We start from the raw sequence: 18,619 nt of genomic DNA on the forward strand, positions 1-18,619 counted from the left end.
GAATTCCTTCACTGCTGATCGCCCAGTTTGCAATAAAAACTTTTTGTTTATCTACACCAGTGTTTCTCAACCTCAGCACTTTAAGATGTATGGACTTCAACTCCAAGACTTCCCCAACCCATGCATGGGCTGGAGAATTCTGGAAATTGAAGTCCACACATCTTAAAGGTGCTGAGGTTGAGAAACACTCGTCTACCCAGAAGGAAGTCATACTGTATGTTCTTGAGTGAAGCCTACCTGGCTATAGGACTGCAAGACTTCAAATAGTTTTTGGGATCATCTACATAAACGTGGTTTATTTTTAATTTGGATATTTTATTCATTCTAGCCAAATGTTTCACTCAAAAATGCCCAAAGCCTAAATAGGGTAATCATTGTGTCCAGAAGCTGAAAACTTGGGAAATCAGAAAGGAAAGCTGAACAAGGGGAAAAGGATGACTTTGATCTTGGGAATTCTTTAGCAGTTGTAAAGATAGGCAAAGGATGGTGTTTTGGGTATGTGGATCTTGTTATGTCATACAAACACAACTTGTTTGTTTAGTTTATAATTGAGCGTCTTGTGCAAGATGGGATAATTCAAGAACTAGCTTGAATGCCTTAGGGATTTAGGAGGTGACCCAAACCCGTTTTGAGATGGTGTGTAGGAGAGTGTTGGCCCTCCCTTCTGTGCCCACAATTTTGGATTTCACACTGCTCTTTCATCGAAGAACCAACTCGGTCTAACACTGCGTAGCTTCCCCAAGATCAGCCTCCTGGAACAGGAAAGGCATCTTGTGCCTCGTCCAGGTTTACACACTTCTGATGGGCAGCAACGACCCTGTATTGCAGCCTACCTCACCAGTTGTGTCTCATATGATCAAGAGAGCAGATACTCTAAAGCTTCAGCCTTCTGGGGGTTGGGGTGGGGAATTAGAAGCAGAGACAACCGGAGGAAATCAAATACAGAAAGTGCTGTGAAAATCAGATATTTACAGTTCGGTCTCCAATATCATTTACTAGGCAGTGGAAGGGGCGGGGGGGAAATCCAGAAGGAAAAATACCCCCCCCCTCTCTCACACACACAAATACACTCCAGCATCATCTTTACGCTGTACTAAATACTCTGCGTTCTTCATGGGAGGGAGGAAATTCCCTTTGGAGGAAATTCCCCTTGGCAGGTTAATTCAGAAGAAACCGTGGACACCTTGGCACAGGGAATGGGTACAGGAAGGCAAGAGGAGACCTAGGTTTTATTTTCAAGGCAAGCAAGATCATCCTTTCCTCTGTTTAATGCCTTTTGAAAAGCTCCAAGGGGGAAGGATGTTTTCTTAGCCCTGTAATACAAGAAAAGAGAAATAACGCTGCCTGGACAACACCCCCCACCTCTATTTCCCTCGTCTCTCTGACATCCCCATCACTCACCGTGTTTCTAATCTCCAGTGAGGCTGTTTCGCAGAAGAAGGGTTCCCTGCAGCTGCTGCAGAGCACAGATGAAGCCAAGCCCTTTTTTTCTCCTCCTACCTGAAGCCAATTTAGTGGCCTGCTAGAACCACTGAAATGGAGCAGAGCTTATAGCGCAGCTGAGAAGCTGGCACAGAAAAAGGAAAATTACCTTAGATAGCTTCAATGAGCACATCAGAGAGACACAGGTCAGTAATGTCACACAGTCAGCCCTCCCAAGCATAAAGAATCACATGCTCAGACATATTAGGTTAAGAAGTAAAAGATTTTTTTACTGACTTTATTGTTGCTTCTGTTACATCCATCTTGGTGGGAAAGATGAGGTTCCTTTGTTCTTCTTTTCTTTCTAAATACTTGGTTTTGCCCTAAACTCTCAGCCCTGCAGCTGCCAAGAGCTGCATGGAAGAAAGGGGAATTCCAGGCCCACCACCTGGTGCCCAGAGTGGAGGATAGCAGCACACATCCATGTGCTTGCTTCTGCTGGAGAAGAAGGAAGAGAGAAAGAGGAAGCGGGAGTGGCAACAAACAGCTTCCTCAGAGTTGCATTGTGGGACAACTCAATTTACGTGTTAATTCTCATGCAAATGAGGCATGCTGGATTTGCCAGAACTTCCAACACTATACAGTCCAGAATTGATGGATGCCACAAAGGTGAAAGTAAGGCACCTCTCTCCTACCCCAGTGTTTCTCAACCTTGGCAATTTGAAGATGGGTAGACTTCAACTCCCAGAATTCCCCAGCCAGCCTTGCTGGCTGGGGAATTCTGGGAGTTGAAGTCTACCCATCTTCAAGTTGCCAAGGTTGAGAAACACTGCTCTAGCCTATCGGCTGAAACTTTATTTGCAAGGATGCGGGGTGGGGATCAATCACTGTCATTTCACATTAAGGTGAGCCATTTGGGGGAGTTTAACACATCTAATTTGCATCTGCAGCGATATTTGCAACAGGAAGCTGCTAGCATCATAACCTCCCCATTGTTCCACTGAATCCCCTGAGCTTATATACCATCAAAAACGTTTTTTCAGGTTATTTGAACACCTCCAAGGTGACAGAGAACGTCAGAGGGAAGTAATCTGTTAGGTATTGACAAGATATTGCCTACGTATATGCTATCAAGCTGGAGATTCACAACCTTCTCCAACCTTGTTGGTCCTCCAGGATGTGGACTTCAACTCCCAGAAGGCTTGGAAACAGCCACTCTGGCTGGGGAATTCTGGGAGTTAAAAGTCCGCACCTCTGAAGAGGCAATCAGGGTGGAGAAGTTCTACTTCAGAATACGGAACTGAGATGTGCCAGAGAAGTTTATATGGAATACAAATAGTTCTGGTGGAAATGATGATCAGAATGGGACAGAATGCCTTCCTGTTTTGTTGAAGGTAAAGCTCTACAAAAAAATCTTTTTTTCTCTCCTGCTGCAAGTATGGCATCATAACTAAATTTATGATCTAACCCCCAGGGATTAGGTGAATCAAAATCTGGTTAGTTGGTGGAAAAAGAGATCATTAATCTGTAGCAACCAACCCTTTCCTTCTCTGTTGTGGTGCCAGTGGAAGGTTCCCGAGAAGCAAAAAGTATTTTCTAGACTTCCAAACTAATATCATTGCAGAAAGGGATTGGAGATGATAATATTGTGGTTTTAATTGTCTACTCTTGGATGCAAAGCATCCTCAGCTATGTTGTTAAGGGAGAAGCGGTGCACCATCCCTGATGTTCCTCAGAAGCTCATCATGAGCAAAGAGACAAAATGGATGCTCTTCTAGCTCCCAGGACACCCCACTCTCAAACAAGCAGCAGAACATGAGTTCCCCCTCCACCTATGACCAGGCCTGACTACCCACTGGATCCTTCATTCAAGACCCAAGGGGACTTCCAGCTGTCCATTGGACTGATACTGAAATAGACCTCTGGACTCATGCAGTTTTCTGCTGGTGTAAGAAGATGGAGAAATCAGTTTCCTTGAGTTTCCCTGTAGTCCTCTGCTGTTGGCTCTACCACTGGTACAAACCTGAAGATATTTTCTTGGCAACCATGTGGTAGCTTGCTCAACTCTTTGCATGGTTAGAATTCATTGAAGTGATGTTGACAGTCTATGCTGAAGGCCACAGCATCTATCAGGGTTGCGGGCATTATAACATAACACTGGTTCCTCATTGCACTTGTACGAGTCAGCCATTTAGTATTTGGTAGCATCCAAAGACTTGAATTCTTGACCTTGGGTCCAGATTATTACTAAAATGAATGAAGCAGTGAGGCTGAATCAGCTGTCAAGTTCTGGAAAGCTTTTGAGGTTTTGTCATCATGTAGGGCACAACAGTAATAGTGGAGCTTCTGTTTCCTGACCTGGTTGACCTCAAAGGACTGACAGCAAGGGATCCCCGGGTGCCCTGAACTCAGTGGCACCCCCTAGTCTGGTCCCACAGCAAAAGCAGTTTCTCACTGTCTCCCATCACCTGCTCAGTCAGATCTGCCATCTGGCTCATGGTTGAAGTCATGGGGAAGCCTATCCAGGATGGTGTCATTCCATAACTTTCACCTTCAGACAAAGCCCAAGAAAGCTGATGGCATCAAAAGCTTCTGAGTGGTCCAGGGGGAATGTGCTCCTACCTGCAAGGTCCTATGCCCACCTATGATTTTCCTCTACCTGCAGAGAAAGCGATTACCTTGTTGGATTGCAAGATTACGGTTTAGTTTCCCGTTTTCTTCTGTGGTCTCAATCCTTATTTTTGTGTGCGCCATTTAGGGTTATTTGGAGGGGAGCACCATAGAAACATCAGAAGGAATGCAAGCTGCACATTGCAGGCATTCATGCTACAGCAAGCAGGACACACCCTTCCCACAAAATCAGCAAAACGTGATCAAGAAATTCCAGCTCTGAGGTTTCACTGAAGAGCCGAGATTGTCTTAAGAGGCGCATTTTCCATAACCCTCCAAATGCTTTTTATTTAACGTAGTTTGTGGAGAGCCAGTTTGGTTAAGGTGCTGGGCTAGAAACCAGGAGTCAGTGAGTTCTAGTCCTGCCTTAGGCACGAAAGCCAGCTGGGTGCCCTTGGGCCAGTCCCTCTCTGTCAGCCAAAGAGCCAATCAGGCGTGGTAGGAAAGTTCTAGTCCCGCCTTAGGCACAGAAGCCAGCCCAACCCACCTCGCAGGGCTGTTGTGGGGAAAGGAGGAGGAGGAGGAGGAAGTAATAGGTATGTTCGCCGCCTTGAGTTATTTATAAAAATAATAAAGGGATAAGAATTAAAAAAATAAAAAACAAAAACTTAATAAAAGTAATACTAATCTTGCTTTTTTCCCATCCTTGTGGTATCCTTTTAAGTGTAAATCCGATGAGGGATACTACAGTATTATCACTTTACTGATCTCAAAACGCCCAAGCAATTTTATAATTGAACTGTGTGTAAATGCTTCAAATGAATGCAGATACTTTTATTGCTTATCCAAACGTGCCCTAAAAGAGTTTTAGAGCAGCTCATATCCAGAATTCTCTACAAGACTACATTGTAAGTATCGAAACACAGTAAGTATGAAGAATGTATTCTAGCAGGAATGAAAAATACCCAGTTTCGGACTGCAGTTATCTTGAAAACATACACATACCTCTATTGCAAGTTGGTAATTCATTCCATGGCATTATTTCTATTTAGCTTTTGGCATAAAACAAGGCTGTGAATAAATCTGTTATAAATCTCTATATACTCACAAAGTGATTTAGAGCAGCCATGCATGTGTGCGTATGTAAATAATCAGAACTATGATCTATCAAAAGAAAAATAATAAAGAACACTAATTTCACTGTGCCCACCACTCATTAACAATTCCAGAGTTGTCACGTTACGTTTCTGACTTTTATTGGAAAAACCCTATTTTTTTAGAAAATGGCAGTTTACGTAGGGAACAAAAGGAAAGGTTTTTCTCCCCCCTTTTTTTAATCACATGGATAAATGCACCAAAAAGGGACAAAGCACAGAAGAAAAATATTTTTAAAATCTTCACCATTTTCCCTTTGTCTTCAGCCTGAAATACAGCCTGGCAAAGTTATTTATTTCCTACTAGTTACTCCCAAATTCCCACCCCCAATAACTTTCAGTGGCTTGATAGATAAAAAAAAGAAAGCTTGGCCGCACCTTGACAAAACAGTTAAATGACACACATAATTGAACATGCAAAAATAATTAACTAAAGATTCCCTCCCTGCCGAAAGCTGGGAGGCAATAAAACCCAAACTCAGGCTTTGCTTGTTTTTCTCCCCCCCCCCCCCCGACAATGCCTGCGACAGAACTGCCTTACTGCATTGCTACTTTAAAAATAGAAAATAAACCTAGGCTCAATCTTTCCCATTCCAGAAATTCTTTGCAAACCTATGTTCACAAAGCACTTGAAAAGAACAAACGTTGATCGAAAGCCGTATTTCTCAACCGTGGCCACTTTAAGACGGGTGGACTCCAACTCCCGGAATTCTGGGAGTTGAAGTCCACCCGTCTTAAAGTGGCCACGGTTGAGAAACACTGATCTAAAGTGAGGCAAAAACTAACCAAAACTAGACCTCCAGCAGGTCCTAGATTAAAAATCCTCTTTCGCTTAAGAGGGAGACGGAAGGAGAAAGGGGAAGAAGAGAAGGAGAGAGGATCTCGGGATAAAACGGCAGGCTGTCATTCGTGCTCATTTCCTTTATTGGCTTAAAGCTCAGCATGATCTACGCGGGAAGGTGGAAGTGGGATGCAGCCTATTTGAGCTTCTTTTCTGTGAGCAGGCTGTCGTGAAGCTTGGAAACATCCGGTTCAAAGGCTTCCATTACTAAGGTCCCATTGCTGTCAAAGAATTTGGCGATGGACCTGGTGAACTCCGCCTCTCTCTGTTGCTTGTTTCGGCCGCTGATGAATGTCATTTTCAGGCTGTATTTGTCGTCAAACCTAGAAAGAGGATTACACAAACAGGAAGGCTTTTGACCTGTCTGGTTAAGAACCATCCAGCTGGTGAAACGTATGACACCGGTGGTGCCTCCCCGCCCCCACCCCAAAAGTTTGTAACTAAAATTGGCTGGCACGTAACATGGGTGATGCAGGCTCCTGATCATAATACCCATTATGACCAGCAGGTTTCCTAAGCCTTGTGCTTCAAAATTTCTATGCTGTTACTTTTAAAACGTGGTTTCCAATTTGAGTTAAATTCTGCTTTTCGTTGTTTTTTAATGAGGGAAATGGGGTAAAAATACCTTAAATGTATGCATGCATAAAGAAGCAGAGCCTCAATATGCAGAAGTGGGATCTGGAATAATCTAGGATGCAACACCACCACCACCACCACCAGGGGAACCCAGCTGAAGGGAAATGAGAGCTTAGCGCAGGCACAGAGGTGTGTCAGGCGCAAGGGGAGTTACAGAGTACAACCTCTTCTATTGGGCTGCTGTTCCCATCCCTGCTCAACTCCCAACCAGGGGTGTGTAAAACGCTCTGACTCAAAAAGCTTCCAAACTAGCCCGAAGTGTTCCATTGCCATTCCAGAAGCATTTTGTGCTGCAAATTCCCCATCCCGACCTTAGAACGCATGCGATATGGTCAAGAGGAGGTGGGAACACTTCTGCTGAGGTTCAAGTGGAGCACAAAACAGGGCTGTTCCGACCTTGCAGTGTTTGAAATTCAGAGGATTTTGTGTATGGGTACTCGCAGCATGACTTCAACTTAATTCTCCGCGGGGGCGAGCAAACTGCTGGGCTTCTGGCAGCCCGTGTGAGTTCTCCACACAACCCTTTCCCTTCTATGCAGAATTTGGGGAATCCTGGAACAGGCAGTACCTTTTCAGACTTGAGGAAAGCTGCCAGATGTCGTCGGGATCCATCCCTGTTGGATCTCTCCTATGTGCTACCAGAAAAATGCTCTTTTCCTTATATGAGGTATAGATGGTCAGAATTCCCATCATTACAAAATACGTTGGGCGGTGTTAAAGAAAAATATCGGGTCTTGGTGCAAGGGATTTCAGGAACGGAGTCCACTTGAAGAAACTCTTTAAAACAGCTTTCTCCAAATGACGGTTTCCAGGTGGAATGGTCTTCAGCCTCCATGATCCCTAACCCTACATGGGACTACGATGTTCGCTAGTTTAGATCTTTTACCTGGAGATTTTGCCTTTTCCCCACAGGCCCACGCAATGCTGCCCTTTTCCGCAGCCCCAAGCTTCCTTTCCTGGCATGGGCCTATATCTCGACCGCAAAACTGGTGGGACAAGCCCTTTCCCCTGACTTCATACTCCCCACCAATTAACTGAACACGCTCAGCAGAAGGTATTTTGCAAATGCCGAGGTTTTTGCTTTTTAATTAGTAAAACGAAAACAGAACTCAGCTTATTGCAACGTGGAATCCTCTGGATGTGTTTTTGATGCAGATCAGTGATCAGATCCTGTTAGGTCTGAACCAAAAGAAGATGCAGCCCAACTTATGCTTTACGAAGGTTGCGAACAAGGGATCAGGTCTACCGGAGGACACACCTTGAAACAAACCAAGGACTGGTTGGTGACACAGCTTAACCAAATATGCTTTACTTTTAAACTCTTGCTTCAAGGAGACATAATCTAAAAGCAAATTCTCTTTGAAGGATCCACCTTCGCTTTCTCTGTTTGGTGGCAGAGTGTTGAGTTCCAAGCTGATATACAACTTCATGGAAAGAATAAGGCAATAAATCAGACGGATGCTTTACACCACGAGAAGCTACTGTGAAGCCCCAAGAATGCATCTGGAGTTCCTCAGAATGAATACGAGCAATTAAGACTGTGGAGCGTGCCTTTCGTCTTTAGCACCCCCGTGCGACCATGGAGAAATAGAGAACTTACGTGACCTTGTAAAACTGACAGATCAAGTTATTCCTCAGAAGAATTTACAGTGCCCTGCTGCTGCTTAGATGCATTTGTTGTTGTTTAACTGTTGCTTCTTTTCTTATGTGCTGTAATGAAGGGCCATGGCAGCGAGCAATCCTTCATTCGGAACATATGTTTGGGTTCAGCTTTTGATTCAGACCTAACGGGACCTGATCACGGATCTGCCCCTTGATCAGACAGAGTCAAAAACACATTCAGAGGGTTCCAAGTTGGAATAATGTACTATGATGCAGAGAGCCAACTCTTACCTCTCATAATGATCAAGATTATGATTATTATGGCACTTTAATGAGGACTAGGGAAAGCTTATTAGTTGATGATTATTGCACTGATAATTTGAGATGACTCAATGCCAATAAATGAATAATGAAATAAGTAACACTGTAATTGCTCCATTTATTGCACATTATCATTTTATGCTATGATTTCCTTTTATGTTAGGCTATCACTGTTCTTCTGGGACTTATAACCAGTTGGCCTATTATCCCAACACATTTATTTTTTTTCTTTTTGGAGTACAAACTCCAGGCTATCCACCACCGGCCTGCGAGAACAACCCAGGAAAAAGAGGTAAACGAAACCAGCTTTCTTTCCGCTTGAAAATGGCCAGAGAATCAGACTTGGGAAGGCTAACATGAGCTCTCCTAAACCTGGCAAAAAAGATGCCAGGAAATCAGCTCAGGGCTTCAGGTTCAGAGGCCAAACCAACCAATCAGTGAAGTGTGGAAAGCAAACATTTTAAGACGGGAAGCACCCGAAAAGGATATGACACCACGCAGACAGCAAGGACTGGCTTGGATTCCGGGAAGGGGTGAAGGTAGTCCCATATTAAAGCCACGATGGCGAAGAGGCAGGAGATGGTGCAGATGATAAGGCGCCCGTCAATCAAGCAGAAGTTCTCTACATATTTGTACTTTTCCAAGAGAACCTGGTGGGGAAAGAAGTGCACACATTTGCACATGAATACACAGACAAAGAGAACACAGCGCCTTCCCACCATTAACACGTATCACACACAGGATCCTGCAGTTTGAGAGACTGCATGCAGAAAGCCTGTTTGGGGTAGGAGACGGATCGTCCTCTTCCAGTTCTCCCCCATGACATTTTGGTCCATCGCACCGAGCGTCCAAGGAGTGCCTTGGGAATGCAGCAGATCGAGGCTGAGTACAGCTCGGGGTCCTGGGACTGTGAACGGCAAGGATTCCCAGCAAGGACCTTAAGAACGTGAATTCAAACCCGGCAGCCGTAGCGGAGACTGCCAGGAAGGCAACTCAACAGCTTGAGGAGGAAAGGAAGCAGATCCTAGCAATGCAGAGGAACAGGAAGGTAGCAAAGATATTCCAAGCGGACTGTCATGAAAGCTAGCACAGAGGGGCCGAGAGAGTTGATGGGAAAGGCACCAGAATTGAGGTGAAGAATCCATCTATTCCAAAAGGGAGGAGGGAGGCTACCTTTTTGGCGGAGTCATCCAATGAGTTCTTTACCGCTGACCCATCCCATTTGTCTACTTTGACAGGCTTGTCATCGATTTTCCACTGAAAGACAAAAAGCAAGCAGTCTTTGTTTAAAAGGGCCCTTTCTAGGGGTCCCAGGAAAAGGAAAGAGAAGGCCAGCTGAATGTGGCTTCCAGGCCCTCTCTCACCCTGACTGCTTATGAGACTAGGCTGCGTTCACGCAATGGGCTCAACCGGGTCCACTGACTGCACTTACACAAGGGCTCAGCTGGCGGGTCCTAACAGAAGAAAACCACCCTCGTAGTGCCTCCCCTGGTCAGCAGCAATAATAGGTATGGAGGAGCACAGTCCCGGGCTGTTTGGATAGTTTATCAGTCAAGGTATCATGCACACCCAGAAAATGGGTTAATGCAGTAACTGAGTTAAGGCAGCTGTCAAGAAAACTGCCTGGCCCTGTTTGCAGGCCCTCAGTCAGCCGCCAGAGGAGGAGCAGGGCCAGAAACAAATTCGGGCACAGAACAAAGCGTGAGATGGCAAAAGCTCTCTCACTTCCACCCTGTGCTTGGTTCACATAACACTAAACCAAAACATCCACGTTATGCTTAGTAGGTTGTGTGAAGGCCTTAGTTTGCGTGACAAGCATTACCCTGGGCAAATGGTGAATTCTCTGAAATTCACAGGTTTACCAACACAACTGCTGTTTGTGAAAGTTACATACGGTCTTCTTGGTGATTACATCAATATAAAGGCAGCAAGATTTTTTTTTTTTTGGTGCATGGCATATAATCAGCACAACAATAAAACATGTAAGCTTGCAGCAATGGATGTGTTGTTTTTATCACATTTGAATTGTTTTTTCTTTGACAGAAGAAGGGAAAGGTACTCTTTCAGGAATTGCGGGGAACAGCATTCCCCCCCAACGGATACTGATGGTGTCCACTCTCCTGGGGTTCCAGAAAGCCCTTAAGACCAGGCTCTGTTTCCAGGCCTAGAATTAATGTGTTTGTTGATATATCTGTGGGTCCACCATATTGGTATGGTTTGTTCTGTTATTTTAGTCCAGGCTGCCAGTTTATGTGTTTGTTTTAATCTTTTTAAATGTTTTAATTAAATTAAATGTTTAATTAAAATGTTTTAATTAAAATTAAGTTAATTAAATGTTTTAATTTTCTAAGCCGCCCTGAGTCTAGTGGAGGGGGTGGTCATAACAAATTTAATAAATTAATTTAAATTAATTTGTCTTGTCTCTGATACCAAGTTCCAGATCCCACCCCCGCCAAAGTACTGTTTGTAATATTAAATGAAAATTTATTGTTCACCTTAGTTTGACACGGAAAGGTATGCACCATTAGTTATCACTATTATTGTTGCTTAATCAAACACATCAAAGAAAAAATGTTTGTTCGGAAAAGGGACGTCGTTTAGTGGGATCCCATATAATGACCCGAGAACAGAATGTTTTGTTAATAGCAACATTTCTTAGTAAAGAATTACTACCACATTGCGCTTGTGTTCACGTGGCAAACTTGACCACAAAGTAACCAAACACCCTTGGAAAATTCTGCCTGCATGGTTATTCTAGGGCTCAGTGTGTGCCGTGGATCCCCAGAATTGGCAAGAAGCATCATTCTTAAATTGGTCGCAAGTCTGTTGTGCAAACACAGCCATCCATGCATGCTTCTTGCTGTGGGCACGGAGCAGATATATTACATCCCAGAAAGGCGCATTTTTTGCTGACCCAACTACCAAGGGCCGCAAGAGACAAGACAAGCCACCCCCCGCCCCCCAAATGTGGTCCAAAAGTCACTAAAAGTTAGGGCCAAATTGTAATTTTTAATATGGAAGACTGGAGGAAACTTTTTAAGCCCAACCTACCTCATAAGGTAGTTGCTGAAGAGGGTGCTATGCACATTGCCGTGGACTCCTGGAGGAAAGGTAGAATATAACTCTAATCATAAATAATAAGCTATATTGAAGTTCAAGCATTAAATGAACTCCAACTTTGTTGAAATGCCACTTTTCTGAGTGTCTTCTCACACAAAAGCCACAAGTGTCTCGAACCCCACGAGGGCACATGACCAAAGCAAGCAGAAGCAGTACAATGACTGGTCATGGATGCTTCAGTTCTATCTTTAGAGCGCTGCTAGATGGTGGCCAGTGACTAGATGAGCAAGCCAGAGGCTGAGCTAGCCCAGCAGCATCACTGACTTGGACTGACCCTCTCCCAGGCTGCTGCCCATGATCCTTTCAAGCTGCGGATTCTGTGAACCACAGCTGGATCTCCTGTATGCAAAGCATCAACTTCAGCCACAAAGCGACAGCTCTGCTTTTCCCAAATGCTAAACTGGTGATGTAATCATACTGTCATGTTCATCGTTTCAATGTGCTGTATACATCGTAACGTTTCGCATGTCACTTTTCTAACCCGTGTTTGCGGGTTGGAAATTTCCAGCCGTGCCGGGCTGTAACCTTCTTACTGCAACTGTGGAATGTATGTTTGGGTTAGTGACTCTGTTCAAGGTTACTTTCTCAGGCTGAAGTGGGTAACGGTTGCTAACACCTGGGAGGGGGTGGTTGCTAGGAGGGAGGAAGGGCGGGGCTGGTTTTGAAGTGAGGGTTTTTAGTTTGTATTTGGCGCGCTTTTGCTCATTCTCAGCTTTCTTCGTATTTGCATACTATCCTTTGAATAAATCAGTTTTATTCACTAAACTCTGGTGAGACTGACTTCGTTGGGATAAGGCAATCATTACACATACCAGCTGCCTGCAACATTTATCCTTTTCACTGCCTAAACAAATGGATCAGAAAACCATGCCGAGTTTAATCAGGTAGCATTTTTAGGAATGGATACCCAGAGCGAACCGAGTTGGAAGTCCCATCCAGAGCTGAAGCCACCCCTCCAGAGGCAAACTACACAACACGACACATTATCAGTGGCTGGTAGTTATGGTGGCTCCTGTAATTTCTAAGGCCAGGATGGTCTCAGTGCCACCAGATGGTGGAGCATGAAGGCAGGAGACCCACGCTTAGGAGCTCCTCAAAGAAATCTCTTTAACCTTGTTACTGTGGGACCAGAAGGCTGCAGTAGATTTTTTTTTTTTTTGTGGGACCCAGCAAGCAGGCTCTTCCTAGGTTCTTTAATACATGGATGGTGTACAGAAATTGAAACATCCCATTTATTATCTCTGGAGGTACCACTTCAGTGGCAACCATCAGAAGGCGTGCCACATCAACAAGTATCAACAAGCTCCTGGTCTTTGGAGAGGTACCAATACATGCAGGTGACCTCTGATTATTCAGTACCAGAAAGTGGGTATCTCACATACAACAGCCCTCTCCAACTATACATGTACACATAATACAAATGGAAGATGCCGGAACAAGGAAGGCTAGCAAAGTGCACTGTTCTATTACAAGTCTCTCTCTCTCTTTTTAATTTACCAAATTTTTATCACCACCCATCTCCCCGCACAGGGAGGGACTCTGGGCAGTTTTTACTCCTTGGGCAACTGGTGACTTACAAATGGTTGGAAATTACGAAAATAAATCTATCAATTTAACTGATTATAAAGATGGCAGTTTAAAGGCACGTGTGTTTTGGGGCCTTCAGAATTTTTATTTAAATTCTTTAGATATCCTTCTCAAAATGTGTTGAGAACTGGATTAAGCTTGGCTCGATTCACCTCTTCCTACTTCTTACCAGTTTGGTGCTTATACTTCTACCCTCCTAATTGTATTTTGTGCTTTATCTCTCTGCAGTCCATTCATTCTTCCTTGAAAATACCTTCATGCATGGCTGAGGTTGTGGCGCACACGTGTGTTTTAATTAGGGTAGGCTCAAGCACATAAATCTGCTCATTTGGGAAGACAATGGTAATAAAGTAATTGAAGGAGAGAACTGCTAGGTGCAAGAAAAAAAATAAGCCTTCTTTTTGTTATTTCTGCCAGACAAATGTCACAATCACATTACAGTTTGAGAACAAAGGACTGGATGGGTAATAGATTCCATCACTGCCTCGCCAAGTTAGATGGATGAATTCTCATGTTCCACACAAAACATCACCAGTCTAGGCTTTGTTACAAATATTAAGGTACAAATCCTTGGAACAAGAGCCCCAAATAGTTTAGCTAAAGAGTCTATTATTATAACAGTCCTAGAATTAGCACAGCATCTCCTCCTTGAGGGGGAGATGGGTGGTGATAAATTTGACAAATAAATAAGTAAATTTCAGAACAACTGTACAACCAGGAAAACTGCACCAAGACCCTAACACAACTCTTATGGAAGTCCAGAGAAATCTTTGTGGCTGTGTTCATACAACACTCTTCCCCCAGAGGTGAGGCAGGCCCCCATTCTCCCGGCCTTCCAGAAAGGGGTGAAGACCTGGCTCTGCCATCTCGCTTGGGGTGGGAGTAGAGATAATCAATCCTGGGGGTGGTTAGTGCCCTGAAGAGGCCCCTGTGAATTATATGGATTTAAATTAAGAACTTTTTAACTTCTCCATCTTGGATTTTGTATTTCTATTTCTGTTTAAGAATACTGTTTTTATTGTATTTTGACCTGTATTTATCTTAGTTTTATTGTACACCACCCAGAGTCGTTCTCTGAGTGAGATGGGCAGTGATGAAATTCAAAATCTAAACATACAAACACTTCTAACCTAGTCCTGAACCAACTTATCTTCTGCATTTATACAATATACTGAAGCATAAACTGATCTAACTGAAGTGCATTTGTACAACAGGCTAAGCCACAAAAAATGTAACCACGGTTAACATAACCAAATGTAGCGTGCTGTACAATGTTTCAGGTACATCATTAGCGGTCTTAGATAAACATACATTACTGAACAGAGTATATGAACAGAGCCTGCTCAAGGCAATCAAGAGATTTTCCTATTAAGGTCTAAAAAAACCCCTCACTTCTCATTTTGGCCTAGTGCTTGCTTCCTCCGCCCCTTCTACAGCTGATTTCCTGTTGCTGGCTTCAAAGACACATCATCCTTTCTGAAACGGCAGGGCCACTTCTAGGGGATTTCAACTGACAGTTGAACTTGACGGACAACTGACAGAAATGGACAGTTCTGAGCCCAACCTTTTCTAAAATCAAATCAGGTGGTAAACTTGCCTATGGACCGGAATGTCATCTTATGCAAGAATTGAAAGGCTCAGATCAACGCTCATTTTCTAGGCTCTGGAAATGGTGTTAACAGGAGAGAAAACCAGGAAAGCAACACCACTTTGGAGCACTGATGGTCACAGCCCAGGGTTCAGATGCTTTCAAGGAACCTGCAATAACTGGTGCACAGTGTAAAGACCGAGAGTGATGTACTCTGATGCATCAGAGGGCTAGCTATCCCAATTCAGAGTTGCCAACTGCTACTGCTTTCTACGCGCTTGTCTGATTCTGCAATTTATATGCCATTCAATTCCAAAAAGGCTGTATATGTAGAAGTCAAAACACAGACAGACTCTTTGATGTCAGTTTAGCTCTAGCAGCAGCTAAAGTTTAGGAAAAGGCCTTTTTAGACAGCAAAGTCCTCACAGAAGCTTGTCTCCACCCTAAGCTCATTGGAGGAGGACGTCTCTTGTATCCCTACAGTCCCAAGTTTAAGTTGGCAACTGTAGTCTGAGGAAAGGGTTAAATAAAACATAATCTGAAAAGGTGGCCCAGCATTCAGATACAGCAGCTGTGTTCACAAGGCAAAGCTTAAAAAGGTGGGTCAAAATTTGCAGAACGGGCTGGGATTGGTAAACATTAATCTTAGGTGGTGGGGGGGGTTGGGGTGTGTCTGTGTGTGCGCTTAGGATGCTGTTCAAATCCAGCTGGGTCAGGTGGAGGCGTTGTGCCAGCCTGGAAAACGCTTTCCTGCAAGATCCAGGTTAAGCACGTGGGAATGCGTCCACTCATTCCTCCGCACCCGAGGGCGAGGGGTCACTTAGCAATCCCACCTGGCTAACCACTGACGAGCCTCTCCTCGCCCCCGGGCTTTCCAGCCAGCTTGGCTCCCGCTGGGAGCTGCGTCTCCCAGCCGGCCGGCTTGAGGATTCTGGGAGTTGTAGTCCCCGCTCCTCTGACAAGGGCTGTCCAAGCTGGGCCCGGCCCCTCTTGTGGCAGCGCGTCCCGTCCACTCCCGGGGCGATGTGGAAAGCGGGGCCGGGCCGAAGAGGCCCTCGGCCCGCCCGCCCTGCCTCCTTCCGGAGGGGCCTCCCCTCCGCGGCGGCTCCACCCGCCCTCGCTCCGCGACGGCCCGGAAGGCGAGGAGACGCCCCGCCGCGGCTACCTTGTCCAGGATCCCGTTCCTGCTCGCGCCGCCGCCTCCGCCGCCTCCCGCGCCGCCGCCTTTCGCCGCCATCTTGCCGCTGCCTTTCCCTCTTCGCGACCTGTTCGCCGCCGATTGGCTGCGCGGGGAGAGGAGCGCGCAAGGGACGCCGGGACGAAGAAGCGCGGCCCTATGGGAAGCCGCGGCCGGGACCGGGGCACACTGGGAGGTGGAGTCCTTGGCGGCTGGGTTGCCATAGCTACGAGGGGTCGGGAATGAACGTGGGGATCGCGGCTCGCCGGTCAGGAGGGACGGAGGAGCGCGAGGTGGGCCGGCGGGAGCTAGAGCCGCCGTCCTCCTGCAGGGGAAAGCGTAGGTACCTTTCTAGTCACGGGAGGACTCCACGCTCTATGGTTCGCTCCCCCTCTCCGCTTCCCCATCTTTATCAGGAGCGTTAATTACGCCCCTTTCCCGTTAATTAATTCATTAGGCGGCCCTTCCCCAAGCTGGTACCCTCTCCAGCGTTGCAGTACAACCCCCATCTCCTCCCCGAACTGGCCTGGCCCACACCCATGGTGGGTGTGGATTATGGTGTTTGTAGTCTCACCCATCTCACTGGGGGGAGACCGGGAGGCCCCCTCAGGCAGGGAGGGAAGTGGCTGCATCCACCGGACACGCTTAACCAGAGTCCCCTGTTTAGAGGAGCTGGGCGGTGATAGAAATTCGAAAAATAAATAAATAAATAAAAACCAGGCCAGGCCAGGCCATCCCCAGCAGAGGGGTTGACCCAACAGGTGAGTCTGGGTCAGTGTTAACCATCATGGTTAGCTTTTTCTGGCTCTGTAGGAACCCTATTTCAGTGTTCAGGGTATTGCATAAGCCCGGAAAAGGAGTTAATTCAACAAGCAGATTATGCATGTTGTGCGAACCCAGCTGGCAAACTGTGGGTTGGTGTTTATCAGCCAGCCTGGCCTACCTCGCAAGATTGCTGGGAGGATTACATGGGAAGAATGGGGGCAGCATCATACGGGCCACTTGGAGCTCTTGAAGAGAGAACAAAACCAGAAGAAGAAGGCATTCTCGAGAGGATCACCCGCCTTTTCCTTCCTTCCTTCCTTCCTTCCTTCCTTCCTTCCTTCCTTCCTTCCTTCCTTCCTTCCTTCCTTCCTTCCTTCTTTCTTTCTTTCTTTCTTTCTTTCTTTCTTTCTTTCTTTCTTTCTTTCTTATATTTTGCCAGAATCCAAGGACAATCGGAGCACGAACAGTACAGATAAAAACGGTATAAACATTGATCCTTTATAGCGCTGCAATCATCAGATGGTGCGGTCAAGACTGGGGACTCTCAGATGTTTGGGAACAGTCCATGGCTTATCTCTTTTAAGAGAAGAGGTGTGAGTGTACAGAATGACACCGGATAGTGTGTGCCAAGGGTGGTGCCCAGAGCAACAGAGTGCCATTTGCGGCGTTCCTTTGTGCCTACCAAGGCAGTAATCGCAAACCTAATTTTATTTTTTACATCCTTTTGTTTGCTTGTTTCTTTATTGGTTAAATGTCTACCTTTCCCTTTGTTCAGGAGCGCAAGGTGGTGTACACTGTGCTTCCTCATCCCATTTCTCTGCCAATAACAACCCTGTGCAGTAGGCAGGATTGGATTGAGAGGGAAAATGGGCCCCAAAGTCTACCCAGTGGGTTTCCATAGCTACAGGGCTTCCATTGGGTCTCCTTTGTGCCTGTCCAATATGTTAGTTGTGATACCACACTGACTCTTTAATGCATTGTCCATTTCTATAAATACTTGTGCCCAGCCAGAGAGATGGAAAGTTTCTTTTGAGGTATGTAGTTGAAAAGAGAATCCTTTTTTGTTTGTTTGCTTGATTGATTTATATCCTGCCTGTCTTTCTGGAGCCCAAGGTGGTATACATGGTATTCTTGCCTCCTGTTTTCCTACACAACAACCCTGTGAAGTAGGTTGGACTGAGAGAGAATGCCTGGACCAAGATCCTCAAGCTGCTTCTAGTCTAACACCTTCATCACCCCACCACACCTAAAACTTGAGTGAGAAGCTTGCATGATACAAAGCATAACACCAGCTTCAGATGCAACCTGTAATACCATGAGTAGTCAAGAAAACCAACCTGTGGATCTTATAACAAACTGGTGCAGAGGTCTTACTCGAGGCACAAATGACCAGGTTCAAATTATTGTACTTTGGACACATTATGAGAAGACTGAGCTCTCTGGAGAAGGCTCTGATGCTGGGAAAGGTGGAAGGAAAGGGAAGAAGAGGATGGCCAGCAGCAAGGGGTGGGTGGCACTCAGTCACAGTGATGATGCAGGTACTGTTGGAAGACCTGAAGGACCAAGTTAGGGACAGATCCTCCTGGAGAAGGTTTATCTGTGTGGTTGGTAAGTGCTGACACTGACTTTGATGACATATAATCAATCAATTCCACATAGATGCCCAAGGGAGTTGGCAATGCACCAAATGACCCTGGGGGTGTACTCGGGGCTAAATTTGCCTTCTGGCAGAGAGGTATTTTTTTTATTGGCTGCAGCCCTCAGGACAACAACTTGTGAGAATCTATATAACAGGT

General features: G+C 45.5%; 2 protein-coding genes across 2 annotated transcripts in view; one reads left to right on the forward strand and one right to left on the reverse strand.

Moving 5' to 3' along the window:
- The window catches only part of PPME1 (protein phosphatase methylesterase 1), a 170,904-nt gene that overhangs the window by 98,702 nt on the left and 53,583 nt on the right, over nt 1-18,619 (forward strand). The window lies entirely within an intron of this gene.
- SPCS2 (signal peptidase complex subunit 2) lies at nt 6,093-16,170 on the reverse strand. The gene is made up of 5 exons (XM_063306003.1): nt 16,047-16,170; nt 9,760-9,843; nt 9,076-9,236; nt 7,232-7,366; nt 6,093-6,350 (listed from the first exon to the last, which is right to left on the reverse strand). Exons 1-5 carry the CDS (start codon nt 16,116-16,118, stop codon nt 6,164-6,166), a joined length of 639 nt encoding a protein of 212 aa, XP_063162073.1. The 5' UTR covers nt 16,119-16,170; the 3' UTR covers nt 6,093-6,163.

Source organism: Candoia aspera, chromosome 5 (genome assembly GCF_035149785.1).
Source record: "Candoia aspera isolate rCanAsp1 chromosome 5, rCanAsp1.hap2, whole genome shotgun sequence".
NCBI classification, from domain to species: Eukaryota; Metazoa; Chordata; class Lepidosauria; order Squamata; family Boidae; genus Candoia; species Candoia aspera.